The following is a 14,278-nucleotide window of genomic DNA, read 5'->3' on the forward strand; positions in this document are numbered from 1 at the left end:
CGATGCTTCGTGCGTTGCCACTAACCTGGAGGTGTGGGTATCCTTTATGAATATGGATACTCCCTCCTTTTGTGGTTCGTCCGATTTTGGGGCCGGAACGCATGATATGAGGTATAACCTGATAGTGCTGGGGTGCTCTCAGGAGCCTTGAACCAGGTTTCAGTCACAGCACAAACATCGATGTTCTCCATACTGAGGAGGGCTTCGAGGGTGCATCTTGAGGTTTAGACTTCTGGCATTGAGCAGTATTACCCTTAGTTTTTCTCCATTTTGTTTTCTAGGGCGGTAGGTTTATCATTTGAGCCTTGCCTAAAAAGGCACTATGGGGTGGCAAGAGCATTTGCCAATATCCGGAAGCCCAGGGTGACAGGTGCAAGCCGCCCTTGAAGCAGCGTGGCTTGTCAAGCATGTCATCCCAGGCAGACAGACATTGATCCTTAGAATGACACCAGTAATTAAGCCAATTATTAAAGCTGATCATTTTGTCTCTGTATTGTGGCATCATTCTTGGTGAGGGTAGGATACTGCTCAGGGTCAGGGTCATACCGCCTGGGCTACATAATCTGAGAGCTCCTCTATGTCTCTTTTCATGTAGTCCAGGGAGGTACGTCTCAGGTCGCTCACACCGGCATGGACAATGACTGAGTCATACTTGTACTTGCTGTGGAGTGACCTGAGTGCTTGTGTTATGTGGCGGATTCTAGCGCCTGACAGGCAGCTAACTGTGATCTTTTCCTTGTTCAGTCTGGTGAGTGGGACGTCAGTGTGTCTGACTATGGAGTCACCTATAACAAGTGTGTCTGGCATTGTGTTTGGCCTTAAGGGCTGTGACTGTTTAGCACACTGACTTTGAGAACTATGTGTTGCATGTCTTATGTCTTGAGGTGGCAGTTGCTTGGGTGTCTGCTTTGGAGGCCTCTGTAGTTTTGGTAGATTTTTGATCAGTGCCTCCGAGTATGTCTTTGTGTGTTTATGTGTTTGTTTTGCAGTTGTGATAGTTCTATGTGAAACTGGGTTTGTGGTGTGCGTGGTTTCCTTCTCCGCCTGTCTGGTCTTGCCAGTCCTGAGTTGAGAGAGCTCAGCCTCCAGTTTGGCTATATAGTTGCATCTCTCACATGTATTTGTGTTTTGTGGGAGAAGGAGTGGATAAATGTAGATGTTCAAGAGTATTCGCTGTTGCAGTCATCACATTTGGGTTATCCCTGCCAGGGTAACCCTCGGCCGGCCCAAATACCAGAGTAGTAGTATTTCTGTGTCGGTTGCTGTCACTTGAGGACTGATGTCAGGTCGTCAGGGGTATAAAGTAAGGCAGCCAATGCCTTTACATCAGTTTTTCTTCCCCCAGCCTGTCAGAAGCCCCCAAAGTAGGAGGCCAGGCTCTGGTGGAAGAACCCCACCAGTGGAAAATAAATACCAATATGTCCCTTGTAAGAAAAGGAGAACAACAGGGAAGAAAGGTAACCAAAAAAAGAAGGGAGATGGAAGGAGAGAAACCAGGACTGCAACAGTGAAGACACTCGAACATCTACATTTATGGTAAGTGTACACAGCTGTACTATGTTCTTCGTGTTTCACTGTTGCAGTCATCACATTTAGGTAGATTCCCAAAGCTGAGGAAATGGGTGGAGGCAGTCAAGGAAACTAGGGGCTGGTTAGGATGCCCTGCAAGACTGCAGATGCCCTGGATTTGGAGATGAGAGGCAGGTGGGTAATGCTTGGTACAAGTGTGAACAGATGTCCAGGTGGCAGCCTCCAGGATGCCCCTGGTGGGGACTCCACTGAGGAAAGCTGCAGAGGCTGCTCTTGTGGAGCGTGTCCTAACCCCCTTGGGAGGAGGCTTTCCATGCTGTTTGTAGCAGAAATGGATGCAGTGTGCTATCCATTTGGAAATGGTTTGTTTGGAGATGGCTTTGCCTTCTGCCCCTGTAGCAAAGCTAACCAGCAACTGATCAGACTTTCTGAAGAATTTAGTCCTGTCCAGATAGAATCTGAGCTTTCTGAGCACATCTAGAGACTAAAGAATCCTTTCCTCCTTTTTCTGGGGATTAGGAAAGAAGGTGGGCAAATGAATGGATTAGCTGAGAGCCACACTGGACACTACCTTGGGCATGAAGGATGGGTTAGTTCTGAGGGATACCCTGTCTGCATGGAAGATGATGAAGGGTTCCACAGCCATGAGTGCCTGCAGCTCAGAGACTCTTCTGACTGAAGTGATAGCCAGAAGGAATGCTGTCTTCTAGGAGAGAAATTTTAGCTCTGCAGAAGAAGCTGGTTAGAAAGGGGGCAGGGTTAAAGTTAAGATCCCAAGCTGGTGTTGGTGCCCTTCCGGGGAGCCTCAAGTTGCTAGCCCCTCTAAGGAATGGTTTGATCAAAGGGTGTGAGAAAAGGGGCTGCTCAGTGGGGAAAATAAGCAGAAATAGCAGAGGCATGAATTTTTATAGAGGAGAAAGAGACCACTGTGTAGTAGGTCAGCTAAGTAATCCAAGATGAGAGGGGATGGAGGGCTGTGCCATATTGGCTCCCTTAACGTGGATCGAGGGTGCAGAACCTTTTCCATTTATCTGCATAAGACTTTCTGGTGCTAGGATATCTGGCCTCACGGATAACATCCAGAACCTGTTTACTGAGGATGGCAGATTGGTATGGAATAAGCCAAGCTGCCAAATTGAGCGTCTCCAATTAGGGATGCATGAATTCCCCTTCCTTCTGGGTTAGGAGGTTTGGAATCTGAGGAAGATGTCAAGAAGGCAGCGGGGGGACAGGCTGTGCAGCAAGGGGTACCAGTGTTGTCGGGCCAGTCTCTCTCTTATTTTGAGCAGTACCCTGGGGATGAGAGGAAGGGGAGGAAAGGCATTGACTGATAGATTGACCCAGGGGAAGGGCAGGGCATCCACTTTCCAAGCCATGCAGTGATGCTCCCTGGTGCAGAATCTGCTGAGCTGATGGTTGGCGTGGGAGGCAAACAGGTCGACCTTTGGGGTTCCCAATCTTTAAGTTAATAGGGTGAAGGTACTTCTGTTGAGTTGCCACTTGTGGGTCCAGACGATTTCTGCTTAATTGGTCTGCCAAAGAATTGAGAGAGCCTGGCAGGTATTGTGCTAACAGGTGTAGTTGCATGGAAAAGGCTGTGAGCCAAAGGGTCATGGCCAGCCTGCACAGATTGTAGGAGTGAGTCCCTCCCTGCTTGTTGATGTACCACATCACAGTGGTGGTGTCTGTTTTGATCAGGAGAACCCCTAGAGAGAGAAGAGATTTGAAAGCTACCAAGGCGTGCTGCACAACCATCATCTCTTTTTGACTGATGTGCAGAGGGATTTGCTGTGGGCTCCATTGGCCCTGTATGCACCTGCCGTCCAGGTGTGCAGCCAGAGTGTAGTCTGATGCGTCTATGGTGAGGGTCTGGGTGGTGGGGGGTTGGGGAAAAGGGAAGTCCCTTGTTGTGGGAGCATGCTGTTGCCCACCAAAGAAAATCCTTTCTGAGGCAAGGAATTATTGGTAGAAGAGTTTCCAGGTCTTGAGAGCGTTGACACCAAAGGCTCTTTAGGTACCACTGAAGTTTCCCCATATGCAGTCTGGCATATGGAATGAGTAGTATACAAGATGCCATGAACCCCAGAGCTTGCAGGATCTTCCTTGCAGATAGCTGGGGCCTGGTGGCTAGTTAAGAGAAATAGAATGTCAGGAGAATTTGTTTTTCTGTTTTAAGGTATGCCATCTGGGATGCTGTGTCCAGACTTGCTCCCAGGAAGATTATCTTTTGAGTGGGCACCTGTTTAGATTTATTTTCGTTGATTGTGTACCCCAGGGAGGTTAGTAGGGTCTTTACAAAGGCCAGGTGCTTGAGCAGTTTTTCCTGGCTGCCTGCCTGAATAAGGCAGTTGTCTAAGTATGGGCAAATTTGAATATTTGTCTGCAAAAGGCAATGGCCAGAGCCAGACATTTTGTGAAAACTCTGGGAGCAGTACATAAGCCAAAGGGAAGCACAGAGAACTGAAAGTGTTGAGATCCTGCCCTGAAGCGGAGATATTTCCTGCAGGATTCCCTGACAGGAATGTGTAGGCAGGCCTCTTTTAGATCTAGGGTGGCTAGCCAAGCGTCTTTGGAGAGCATGGGTAGTAGCTGTAGGAGGGTGGGCGAGCATTTTGAATTTTGTGATCAACAGGAAGGTGTTCAGAATGGATAGATCGAGGATGGGGCGCCAGGTGCCCCTCTTTTCTGGATACCAGAAAAGGTCTGCAGTAGAAGCCTTAGACTATCTGTTCTGCAGGAACATGCTCTACTGCCCTCATAGAGAGCAGGGAAAGGATTTGCTTTTGAGCTTGTGCCCACTGATTTGGTGGTAGATCTAGGAACCCTTTTGGGGTTGGAAGGGTGTGGAAGGAAAATTTGTATCCTTGAGAGACAATGTTCAGAACGCATTGGTCCTTGGTAATGGTGTCCCAGGTGCTTGAGTGTTTTCCTCCTGGGGGTAAGTGAGGGTGGACGGAGGAGGTGAGTCATTGTGAGTTCTTACCATAGAGGGGTGGCTTAGAACTCCTTGGTTTTGAGGTGGAGGTAGTCCACTGCTTAGATCTCTGCATTCCCTGGGGCTGCTGTCTGGGGTGTCTGCTTCCACAGGGCCTAGGCTGGGCCGATTTACTTGGAGCAGGAAGTACCAGTGCTTGGAGGGACAATGCCTGATGAACCTAGTGGGCTGGAGCTGTAAGAATCCTTAACTGTTTCCATAGATTTTGCTTTTTCTTCCACCTTTTTAAGACCTCTTCTGTCTTAGTGCCAAATAAGTTATCTTTGTGAAAGGGGGCATCCAACAATTTAGATTTGACATGGTCTGGCAGGGGTTGTTCCTTAAGCCATGTATGTCTTCTAATGACATATACAGTGACTGCTGCCCTGCAAGAAGTTTCTAGGGTGTCAAAACCACAGTGCATAGTGTGTTTAGTTACGTGACTTGCAGAATGCATTAAGTCTTGTAAATCTTTATCTTCTGCCCAAGCAGGAAGGGAAGACATGTTTGTGTTTAAGGAGCTCCAAGGTATGCTGCTGAAATTTCAGCATATGGAACTGACAATTTAGTGCCCTGATAGCAAGAGTAGCTGAGGTGTATACTTTTTTACTCCATCTGTCCAAAGCTCAGGAATCCCTGGCTGAGGGGGTGGGATTCTTAGCAGAGATTGCTTTAATCCCTTTTGGCCCTTGAGAAATTACCTCAGGGTCAGCTGCAGGATTTTTTAAAAAGATATTTGTGCGAGTCAGGGACTCTATAGTACCCGTCTAGTTTTCTGGAAGCAGGAGGTAGGGCCTCAGGAGTCAAGCTGGATTTGAGAAAAACATCCTCCACAACATCCAGGACTGAGGTGATGGCCGAGGGTCTGTGTTGCAGAAGATCTAGGAATTCTCTGTCTCTTTTTAGACTGAGAGTAGTCCTGACCCTCCCATTGGCAATACTCCCTTAAAGTATGCAGGGTTTCCCCAAAGGAAAAATCCTCTGGGGGAGAGGCTGAAGGAATGGAGTCCTCTGCATCAGAATCCTCATAAGTGCAGAGGGGTTGCATGACTTCATAGTCAGATGCATCAGATTAATCTGACTCTTGTTCAAACAGAACTACAGAGGACAGGACAGATCTCTTTTCCTTTTGGAGGGGGTAGCTTGGCTTCCCCTGATCAGCATGATAAGGTCTTCTGCCATTTTAAGCATTTGAGACTGAGGCAAGGTAGCAGGCACCTAAGAGTGGGTTGTTGGTTTCTTGGGTGTGGTTCAAACCCTGGGCCTAAGAAACTAGTCTGGTTTTGAAATAACTTTAGTTGCGAAAGAAGACAGTTTGTGTTGACATTCAGTAGTACGAAGGACTTCCTCAGAAGCCGGTGCCTGCTCAGCACCTCTGGACCCATCCAAGGTAGAGACGACCACAGGATTCTTAGTCGAAGAAGAGTTGTGCGGCATACCGGACTCCAAAAGAGTCCCGTCAGCGGCCTGCGAATCAAATGAAGTGGGCATCAGGGGCAGCGAAATCGCCTCATTGAGTACCAGAGGACTGACGACTAGCTTAAAGGAAGCATAGTCGGAAGGTTTGGACCGGTGAGGTCTGTCTCTTGTCTTTATCTTTACATTTTTTCAGATCATCTGCTGTCGGATGGCTTACCGAAGCCATATTGGAATTCCATGACTGTAAACGAAAATATCTGGCTACAATAAGGGCCCGATGACGAATAGTTCTGGTGTTGAACAAAGCTCAGAAGCGACAACGGGGGACATTGTGATCCGGGCCTAAACAAGTGACACAGTAAGAATGGAAGTCTCGGTGTGGTATTTGCTTTCCACAGGCGAGACAATTGTTAACTTTTTCTGACATCGGTTAGTGCAAGAAAAAAGGATCCCCAACATGATACTTGGCTACTTAGCTTTAGAAAACTTCAACTTCAATTCGGCAGACGATAACTTGGGTAGCTGCCGACAGGCACTTGTGCGAACTGCTTCTGCTTCGGGCTCCGCGGCAAGAAAGACTAATGTAATGGCGTTGGCTGCCTTACTTTATACCCCTGATGACCTGACATCAGTCCTCAAGTGACAGCATCTGACGCAGAAATACTAAGTCTCTGGTATTCGGGCCGGCCGAGGGCTACCCTGGCAGGGATAACCCAAATGTGATGACTGCAACAGTGAAACACGAAGAACATATAGCGAGTCCCCTGCTGTATTACTGGGCTTGGACAAGTGTAGTAGAGATTTATTTGTCGAGTGAAGACTTCGATTTGTGGTATGGGGCTGGAGACTATTTAGAAGGGCAGGGTTTTTTTCAGGTTGATATACTAGTTTGTGTGCTAAGGTTAATTGGTTACAGGACAGAAGTTGTGGGAGTTCTAACCAGGAGAGTTTCTTTAAGGAGTGACAGTGGTGGGTATGAAATGATGATAAATTAAAGGGGTTGCAGCCAACTGGTATGGAATTGTCAGGGGTAGGATGCAACAGAAAGGGGTTGCAGCCAACTGGTATAGAATTGTCAGGGGTGGGATGTGACAGAATAATGCCAAATAAGCCAAAATATCAAGTATAAAAATAATGCTGCAACTAGTAATACTATATGGTACACAAATCTGGATAGTGAAGGCAAATCTGTTGAGGAAGCTAGAGGTGATGGAAGTGCATGAGACAGGTGGTAAGCTGCACACTGTGGTTCAGATGAAGAAATGGGATATAAAAGCAGAAGCCAAAGTAGCTCCAATTGCAAATAGGATCAGAGAGAACAGATTATGATACTTTGGACACGTGTGCAAGAAAGCAGAAGATGGCCTGGTAAAGACCCTTACCCCCATGTAAAAATGGGGAAAAGGGGGGATGATGACGACCACTGATAATTTGGTAAAGAAGATTTAGGAAAGAAGGGAAGCAGGTAAGAGGCAATAACGGCTTCCATTAAAGATATGGATGAATGGATTGTGTGAGAGAAGACATGAAACAGGCAGGCATTACACTGAAAGAGTGACGACAAAAGCTGATTTAACATCTCAGCCCCCTGTAAAAATGGGAAGAAGAGTGTTGAAGTAACGCCATTAAAAAAGGATAGTACAAATCCAAATAGAAACAATACAAGGGCAAATCTCAAGAAACCCTTTAAAGTAATCTTCAAAAGGTACAAAACTGGAATGGACAGAAGGAGGAAAAAAATGCTTTATAACAGGTACAGTCTGTATGACAAATGCTTTCTTTTCTACTTTGAAGGAATCTAATTATGTCTGAAGCTCTTTTTGACAAGAAAGTGGCAAAGACTAGTGACTAATCGCTCACAAACCTAGGCAGATATACTCTAGAACAAAACAGATATTGAACCAATTTATGACCTGCTGAACTGTAATGATGTTAAACACTGAAAAAATACCTCAAAGGAAGCTAAAAGTAACAAATAATCTGACCATGGCGTCTAAGTAGTGAACCATTTTAAATAACAAAAATAAAAGAGTTACTGCAAAAACTTAACTGAAAAAACATGTATACAAAATTAATCTGGATGTTATCCTACCTGTATGTAATAAATTTGGTCTCTTTCAAAAGTGTTCGAAAGTCAGCTTTGGCTGTAATAAATTTATCTCTAATGTATTCTTCAAATTCCTTCTGCTTTTTCTAAAAAGAAAAAAAAACATACATACATTTAAGTCTCCTTTATGTGAATTTGAGAATATTGTTTTTCTTGCTAAATCAACAACATTTTCAAACCAAAATTAAAATTATCGTCAAATGATATTTTAATGATGTTGCTTCAAGCAACATCAGATAAGGATGCTACAACACTAACATGCTTAAACTACAAAAACTTAAGTCCAAGGCCAATTCCGAGATCAAGACAACCTCACAGACTAAATAAAGATAACCACAGAGCCTTCTACAGCTATGTCCAAAACCTCAAAAGCAGCAGTCTGCCAACCTGGTGGTCATTTGCGTCACCTTCACTGAGCATTTGATGACTGACAAATTCAGCTCATATTTCCCCCCTTCCCTCATGAAATACCTGCAAGCATACCCCCCCCAAACTATTAACAGGTAGCATATCTTAGCTGTGCTCACTAAAGCCAAAAACATAGTCACAGTGGGCCCCAAAAACATCCCAGTATGCCTCCTAAATAGCCTATCATGACCTATCAGGATCAACTGAGTGACTTTTCAACTACAGACTCAAAACAGGTTTTGTGCCATGAGAATAAAGGACTGCATCCCACTTCACAAGTGTGCATCTTCAACCTACCCCAGAAACTACAAACCTACTAGTCTGACTAGTCTTATATGTAAAGTCAGAGAACGAATTATGGAAATGATCAACAAAGACATAGGCAACCTTTAGACACTTGACTCAACCCAGTTTGGCTTTGTTAAGGAAATGTCATGCCTACTAAACCTGGTACACTTAAAGAAGGACCCAATCCAGTTTGCTTTTGTCAAGGAAAGGTCATGCCTACTAAACCTGGCCCAACCCAATTTGGCTTTGTCAAGGAAAGGTTATGCCTACTAAACCTGGTGGACTTCCTAGAGAAGGTCCCAAGGTAATGAAAGAGGGGAAAATTGTGCATACCACCTGCCTGGACCTGGCTAAGGCATTTGATACAATACTCCACTTGGGTATAGTTGACAAACTCACTGAACTGGGCATAAACCGCTACATAACTCACTTGGATTTCCAGAGGGTTCACAGACAGGACCCAGGAAGTCAGGACTGGTGATATTATCCTCACAAAGAGACTAGTCATCAGTGGAATAACTCAAGGCTCTGTGCTGGGACCACTCCTACTTGACATCTACTTCTTGGAGGTAAACGCTAACATCAAGGGCCTTTGGCTGACCAAATTCGCAGCTGACTGCAAATTCTGAGCTATCACAGACTCCCCTTATGACACAAACATGTTGCAAAAGGGGTCTAACACAGACAAATGACTGATGCCACAGTCATGGATTAAAACTCAATGCGAAGAAATGCATTATAGTGCCTTTTCGGTAAAATGCCACCTAGGCTAATTACTCCACTGATAAGTCACCCCCCTAAGAGCTGACCCAGTATTGTGCCTTTATCAGACCCATCATTGGAGTATAATGCCTCCTTTGGCATGTGCCTAACCAGACATAAGCAACAGTTGGAGCACCCAAAAACAAGTTTCCTTACCAGGAGAATCCAGAGTATAAACACACTGTCCTGTATAGATTCCCTTAAAGCCCTCTCTTTATGCTCCGTCTCCTACAGGTTACTGAAAAGAGATTTATGCCTGGCATACAAGGCATCCTCACATACCTCCTCCCTCCTAGCACAAGAAATCTGGATAAAGCCAAATGTAATGGGGGGGGGTTAGGACAAAGGCTCAAAAATATGAACAGATGTTAAATTCTGCTCTTATAAACTTAGAAAGTTGCTAAAGTAACAGGTTTTATGTTAGCATGCATTTTCTGAAGGATATGAAATCTGAAACTGATTTGCAAGGAAATCACACATTTTATGGGACCTTACTATTGATGTGATAATTTGTGGAGACGTCACTCTCCCCAAAGGGGATGGATGATGCATTTTTTGACATTCAGTTTGAGGCTATGTTTCTGGCACCAGTCATTTGTTTAGGTGATACCCTCTTGGAGGATGTCCACATCACTAAGGGAATTGATGACAGGACCCAGCCTGCAGTCATCTGCAAACTTGGTCAGCCATAGCCCATTCGTTTTGGCCTGCACCTCAGAAAAGTATATCCCAAACAACAGTGGCCCCAAGACGGATTCCTGGGGGTGCACCACTCATTACTGGTCTACTGCTTGAAGTGGCTTCCCCTATTTTGACTAGGTGGGTTCTATCAGTGAGCCAGTTTGCTACCCATCTGGCAACATATGGATTGATGCCTAGTTGAGAGTGTTTACCTATTATACTTGAATGGGGAATAGTATTGAAAACTTTGGCCAGGTCAAGGTAGGCGGTGTGCACAGTCTTCCCCTCTGCCATGGCTTTGTTGACTGTCTCAAAGTCGTCGATCAAATTTAACAGGCATGACCTCCCCTTGACGAAACCAAACTGTGTGAGATTGAGTGTTTGTAAGTTGCCAATGTCCTTGTTAATGTGGTCCACTATAATCCGCTTCATGGCCTTGCAGATCAGGCTAGTTAGGCTGATGGATCTATAATTTCTTGGATTGGTGGACCTTCCACCATTGTGCAAAGGGATGACCGTGGATGTCCTTCACTTGGCTAGGAAGCTGGTACTCAGGCTTTGATTGAATAGGGTGCCTAGTGGTGCTGCACGTTCCGGACTTGAGTTCATGTAGGATACAGCCAGGGATGTTATCAGATCCCATGGAGGCTGTATTTTTTGTATTTGAGAGGACAGTGATGACTTGCTCCATAAAGATGAGGGGAAGGGGGCAGGTACAGGGGATGTCCTTATTTACTGAAGGGGGGGGGGGACAGAGGGGTGACATTTTCACTGAACCTGTCTGCCAGCAGGTTGGCTATACCTACGACGTTTGTGTATGTGGTGCCCTTGACCACCAGTTTTGAGCAGATCTGGTTGCTTCCTTTGAGACTGCGGACATATGTGAAGAAGGCCTTATGTCTTTAGTAGATGTGGCCAGTTTGGACTCGAAGTTTGCTTTGGAGAATTTCACTAGTGCTCTTATTTGCTTGTTCAGGCTAAGGACAGATTGCTTCCAATTAGGTACCTGCTCCTCCTTAATCCTGGACAGCAATTTTTTCCTTTTATCATAGTTTACTTATGGCGGATATCCACCAGACAGGTTTACTCTTCCTTGAGGAGGATGATTTCATCCTGTCTGGTATTCCCGATTCCATGCAGCTGTATAAATTCTTATATAGTACATTGGTGTAGGTTTGGACATGTTTACCAGTTCCTATGGAGGGGGTAGGGGCTGTGACGTTGTTTATACCTTCCCTCAGGAGGCTGTAATCAGCTTTGTTTGACTCTAGCTGGGGGGGGGGGGGGGGTTAGCAGCCGAGATGGTTAATTTGAAAGTGACTGCTTTGCAGTCTATTACCAGGGATGATAACACTGCTGGATGATGCTGCAGTGGTTACTCATGTTGGTTAATACCAACTCAAAGATATTTTCACCATGTGGAGGTGTCAATCAAGGAATCTCTGGGCATGTGTGTTTTGGGATGAGTATTTCTTCCAATCTGTGGTTGGATAGTTAAATTTGCCCAGGATCAGAGTAAAGGGTTGAATCTTGACAGATTCTAAGAGGTCCAGATAGGTAGAGTGGGCATCTTGAGTCAAAGTTGGGGGCCTGTAGCTAGCTATGATTTGAACAGGGGTGTTTGTCAAGGGTTAACTGCGCCCTGAGTGTCTCCTGTGCATCATACGGTTTGACCAGCCTGGAGGTGTGTCTTACACACACACACACACACACACACACATATATATATATATATATATATATATATACACACACACACACACACACACACACACACACACACACACACACACACACACACACACACACACACACACATTGCAAATCCATCGCCTTTTGCTTTGCTGCCCACGGTTTGGGGTCTGAATGTATGATGGGATGAGTAACCTGGTATGTCTGGGGTGTTCTCCGCAGCTCTGAACCAGGTTTCTGTGACTGCATAAATGTCAGCATCTTCCAGGGTTAAGAATGCTTGGGATGAGTGCAGTTTCATGTTTCGACTCCTAGTGTTTAGCAGCATGACCTTTAATTTACATTTTGATGAAATTTTCATGTTGGCAGTTTTGACCTCATGGCATTGCCTAAAAAAGGCACTATGGGGGAGGCAAGAGCCTTTGCCGGGAGCCTGTAGTCCAAGGGAGACAGATGGTGGCCATCTCTGGCATAGCATAGTGGATTGTCAATCATGTCATCCCAGGATGTTAGGTACTGGATCTCCTTGGAATGACACGAGAAACTAAGCCAATCATTTTCTGTTTGTATTGAGGCATCACTCTGGGTGACGGTAGAAAGCTGCTTAAGACTAGGAACATACCTGCCTGGGACACACATTCAGCTAGCTCGACCATGTCTCTCTTCACATAGTCCAAGGAGGTACATCTCAAGTCATTCACGCCATGGACTATGACAGTCATAACAGTACCTGTTGAGAGACTTGAGTACATGGGTAATATGGCGGACTCTGGCACCCACAAACAATTAACCGTGACTTTCTCCTTATATAGCCTGGTGAGGGGCACATCAGTGAGTCTCACAATGGAGTCTCCTATGACTAATATGTTGGGTTTATGTTTAAACCTTAGTGGCTGTGAGACACAGGTGTGTGGTGTGGTAGGTAGTCGAGTTAGTGTGTATTTTTGCCTCGGAGGTCTCTCTTGTTTGGGTATGTTTTTGCGGAGGGCCTCCACATATATGGGTGGTGTTGTATAGGTGTGGGTGGTGTTTGAGGTGTGGTATTTGTGTTGACAACCTTCTCAGTGCCAGACATATGGACTTGTGTGGGAGAGCAATGACTCTAGATGCTTGATGTAATCGCATTTCTCACAAATCGTGTTCCAAGGTGGTAGTAGTAGAGGGCTGTCCGTGTACATGAGGCAGTTGCTACACTGTCGCAGGATGCCCATATCAATCAGACTGGCAGCAGAAAACATAGGAAATTATCCATCCATATTTGTCAGAAACTGAGGGAGAGAGGCTACAGAGAGAGGTAAGAGGGTAAAGGGTGGAAGGTCTAAGAGCAGTACTACTAGGTGATCACACAAGTGCTACTAAGGGAAAATTTGTAGCTGAAATACCTTAAAAAGGGTTAAAAACTATGCAGCTGTTGATGCAGTAAACCTGTATCTAGACTGTCACTCAATTTAAAGTTAGGAACACAGTTAAAAAAAAAAAAAAAAAAAAAAACTCACAAAGAAGCACTGATTAACCACTTAAGACAAAAGAACAGAAATCATAGTATGAACAAATACAGTTAAACTGTAACAAAATGCAGTAAAATGCAATTAACCTGTAATGATTTGAAGAAAATAGCAAAGAAATATAGTTAATCAGTAAACTGCTTTAAAACAGTGCAAATGTGATAAATTAGCTTACAATCACAACAGTAAAAAAACAGCTCAAATAAAGCAGCAATTCAGTAGAATACTGTCATCAATTTAATAAGGCTACCGACAACCAGTAAATAAGCAGTAAACTAAATGTAGTTGAACTCCTAAGCACAAGCAACAAAACAAAGTAGGAAGAGGCACAAATTTTTTTTAAGTAGCAAGTGAGGAGACAGAAGATGATTCAAGGTTGAGAAGCTAAAGGGGTGGGCCTTCACAACTTACCTCACTGTACACAGTAAAATGAGCTGAGATAATAGGACTTAGGGAGTGTCCAATATCAAATTTATATTAGATGCGGGCAACTCAAAGCCACCAAGCTTTAATACCACAACAGCAGCTGGGCGAGTGGGTGGGATACGCAAGATAAGAATAGAGGTAAGGATTGAATTCACCAAGTCTAAATAACAGTTGCACAGTTTAAACAGATATGCAGCAAATGTTTTAGTAAATCAGAAGTGTTGAAAATAGCACTTATCTTTTCCAGTCTCAGAGCAATGACAGAAGGCCTATTTCACTGCAGCTTTGAGCAAACAAGTACAAACTGGTTCAAACACTAGCTATTTAAGGCAGAGACATAAACCAGCCAAATTATTCAATCAAAAAATAACACAGTCTTGCAGTAATGACTCTAGCTAGTTCAGACCAGACTGAACCCCCCCATGAAGAAACAGTTGGCCTCTCTAGACAAAAGATTTTACTACAAAGCTCCAAAGGTCACAAAGA

The 14,278-nt window shown here is 44.7% G+C and overlaps 1 protein-coding gene across 1 annotated transcript in view; it reads right to left on the bottom strand.

Annotated features, from left to right (window-relative positions):
• TCERG1 (transcription elongation regulator 1) overlaps nucleotides 1-14,278 on the bottom strand; it is a 2,274,660-nt gene that overhangs the window by 118,606 nt on the left and 2,141,776 nt on the right. The window contains exon 18 of the mRNA XM_044069876.1: nucleotides 8,016-8,116. Within this exon, the coding sequence (XP_043925811.1) occupies nucleotides 8,016-8,116 (101 nt within the window). The remainder of the gene's footprint in view (nucleotides 1-8,015; nucleotides 8,117-14,278) is intronic.

Source organism: Protopterus annectens, chromosome 4.part0 (assembly GCF_019279795.1).
Source record: "Protopterus annectens isolate FY-2018-M chromosome 4.part0, PAN1.0, whole genome shotgun sequence".
Classification (NCBI taxonomy): Eukaryota; Metazoa; Chordata; order Ceratodontiformes; family Protopteridae; genus Protopterus; species Protopterus annectens.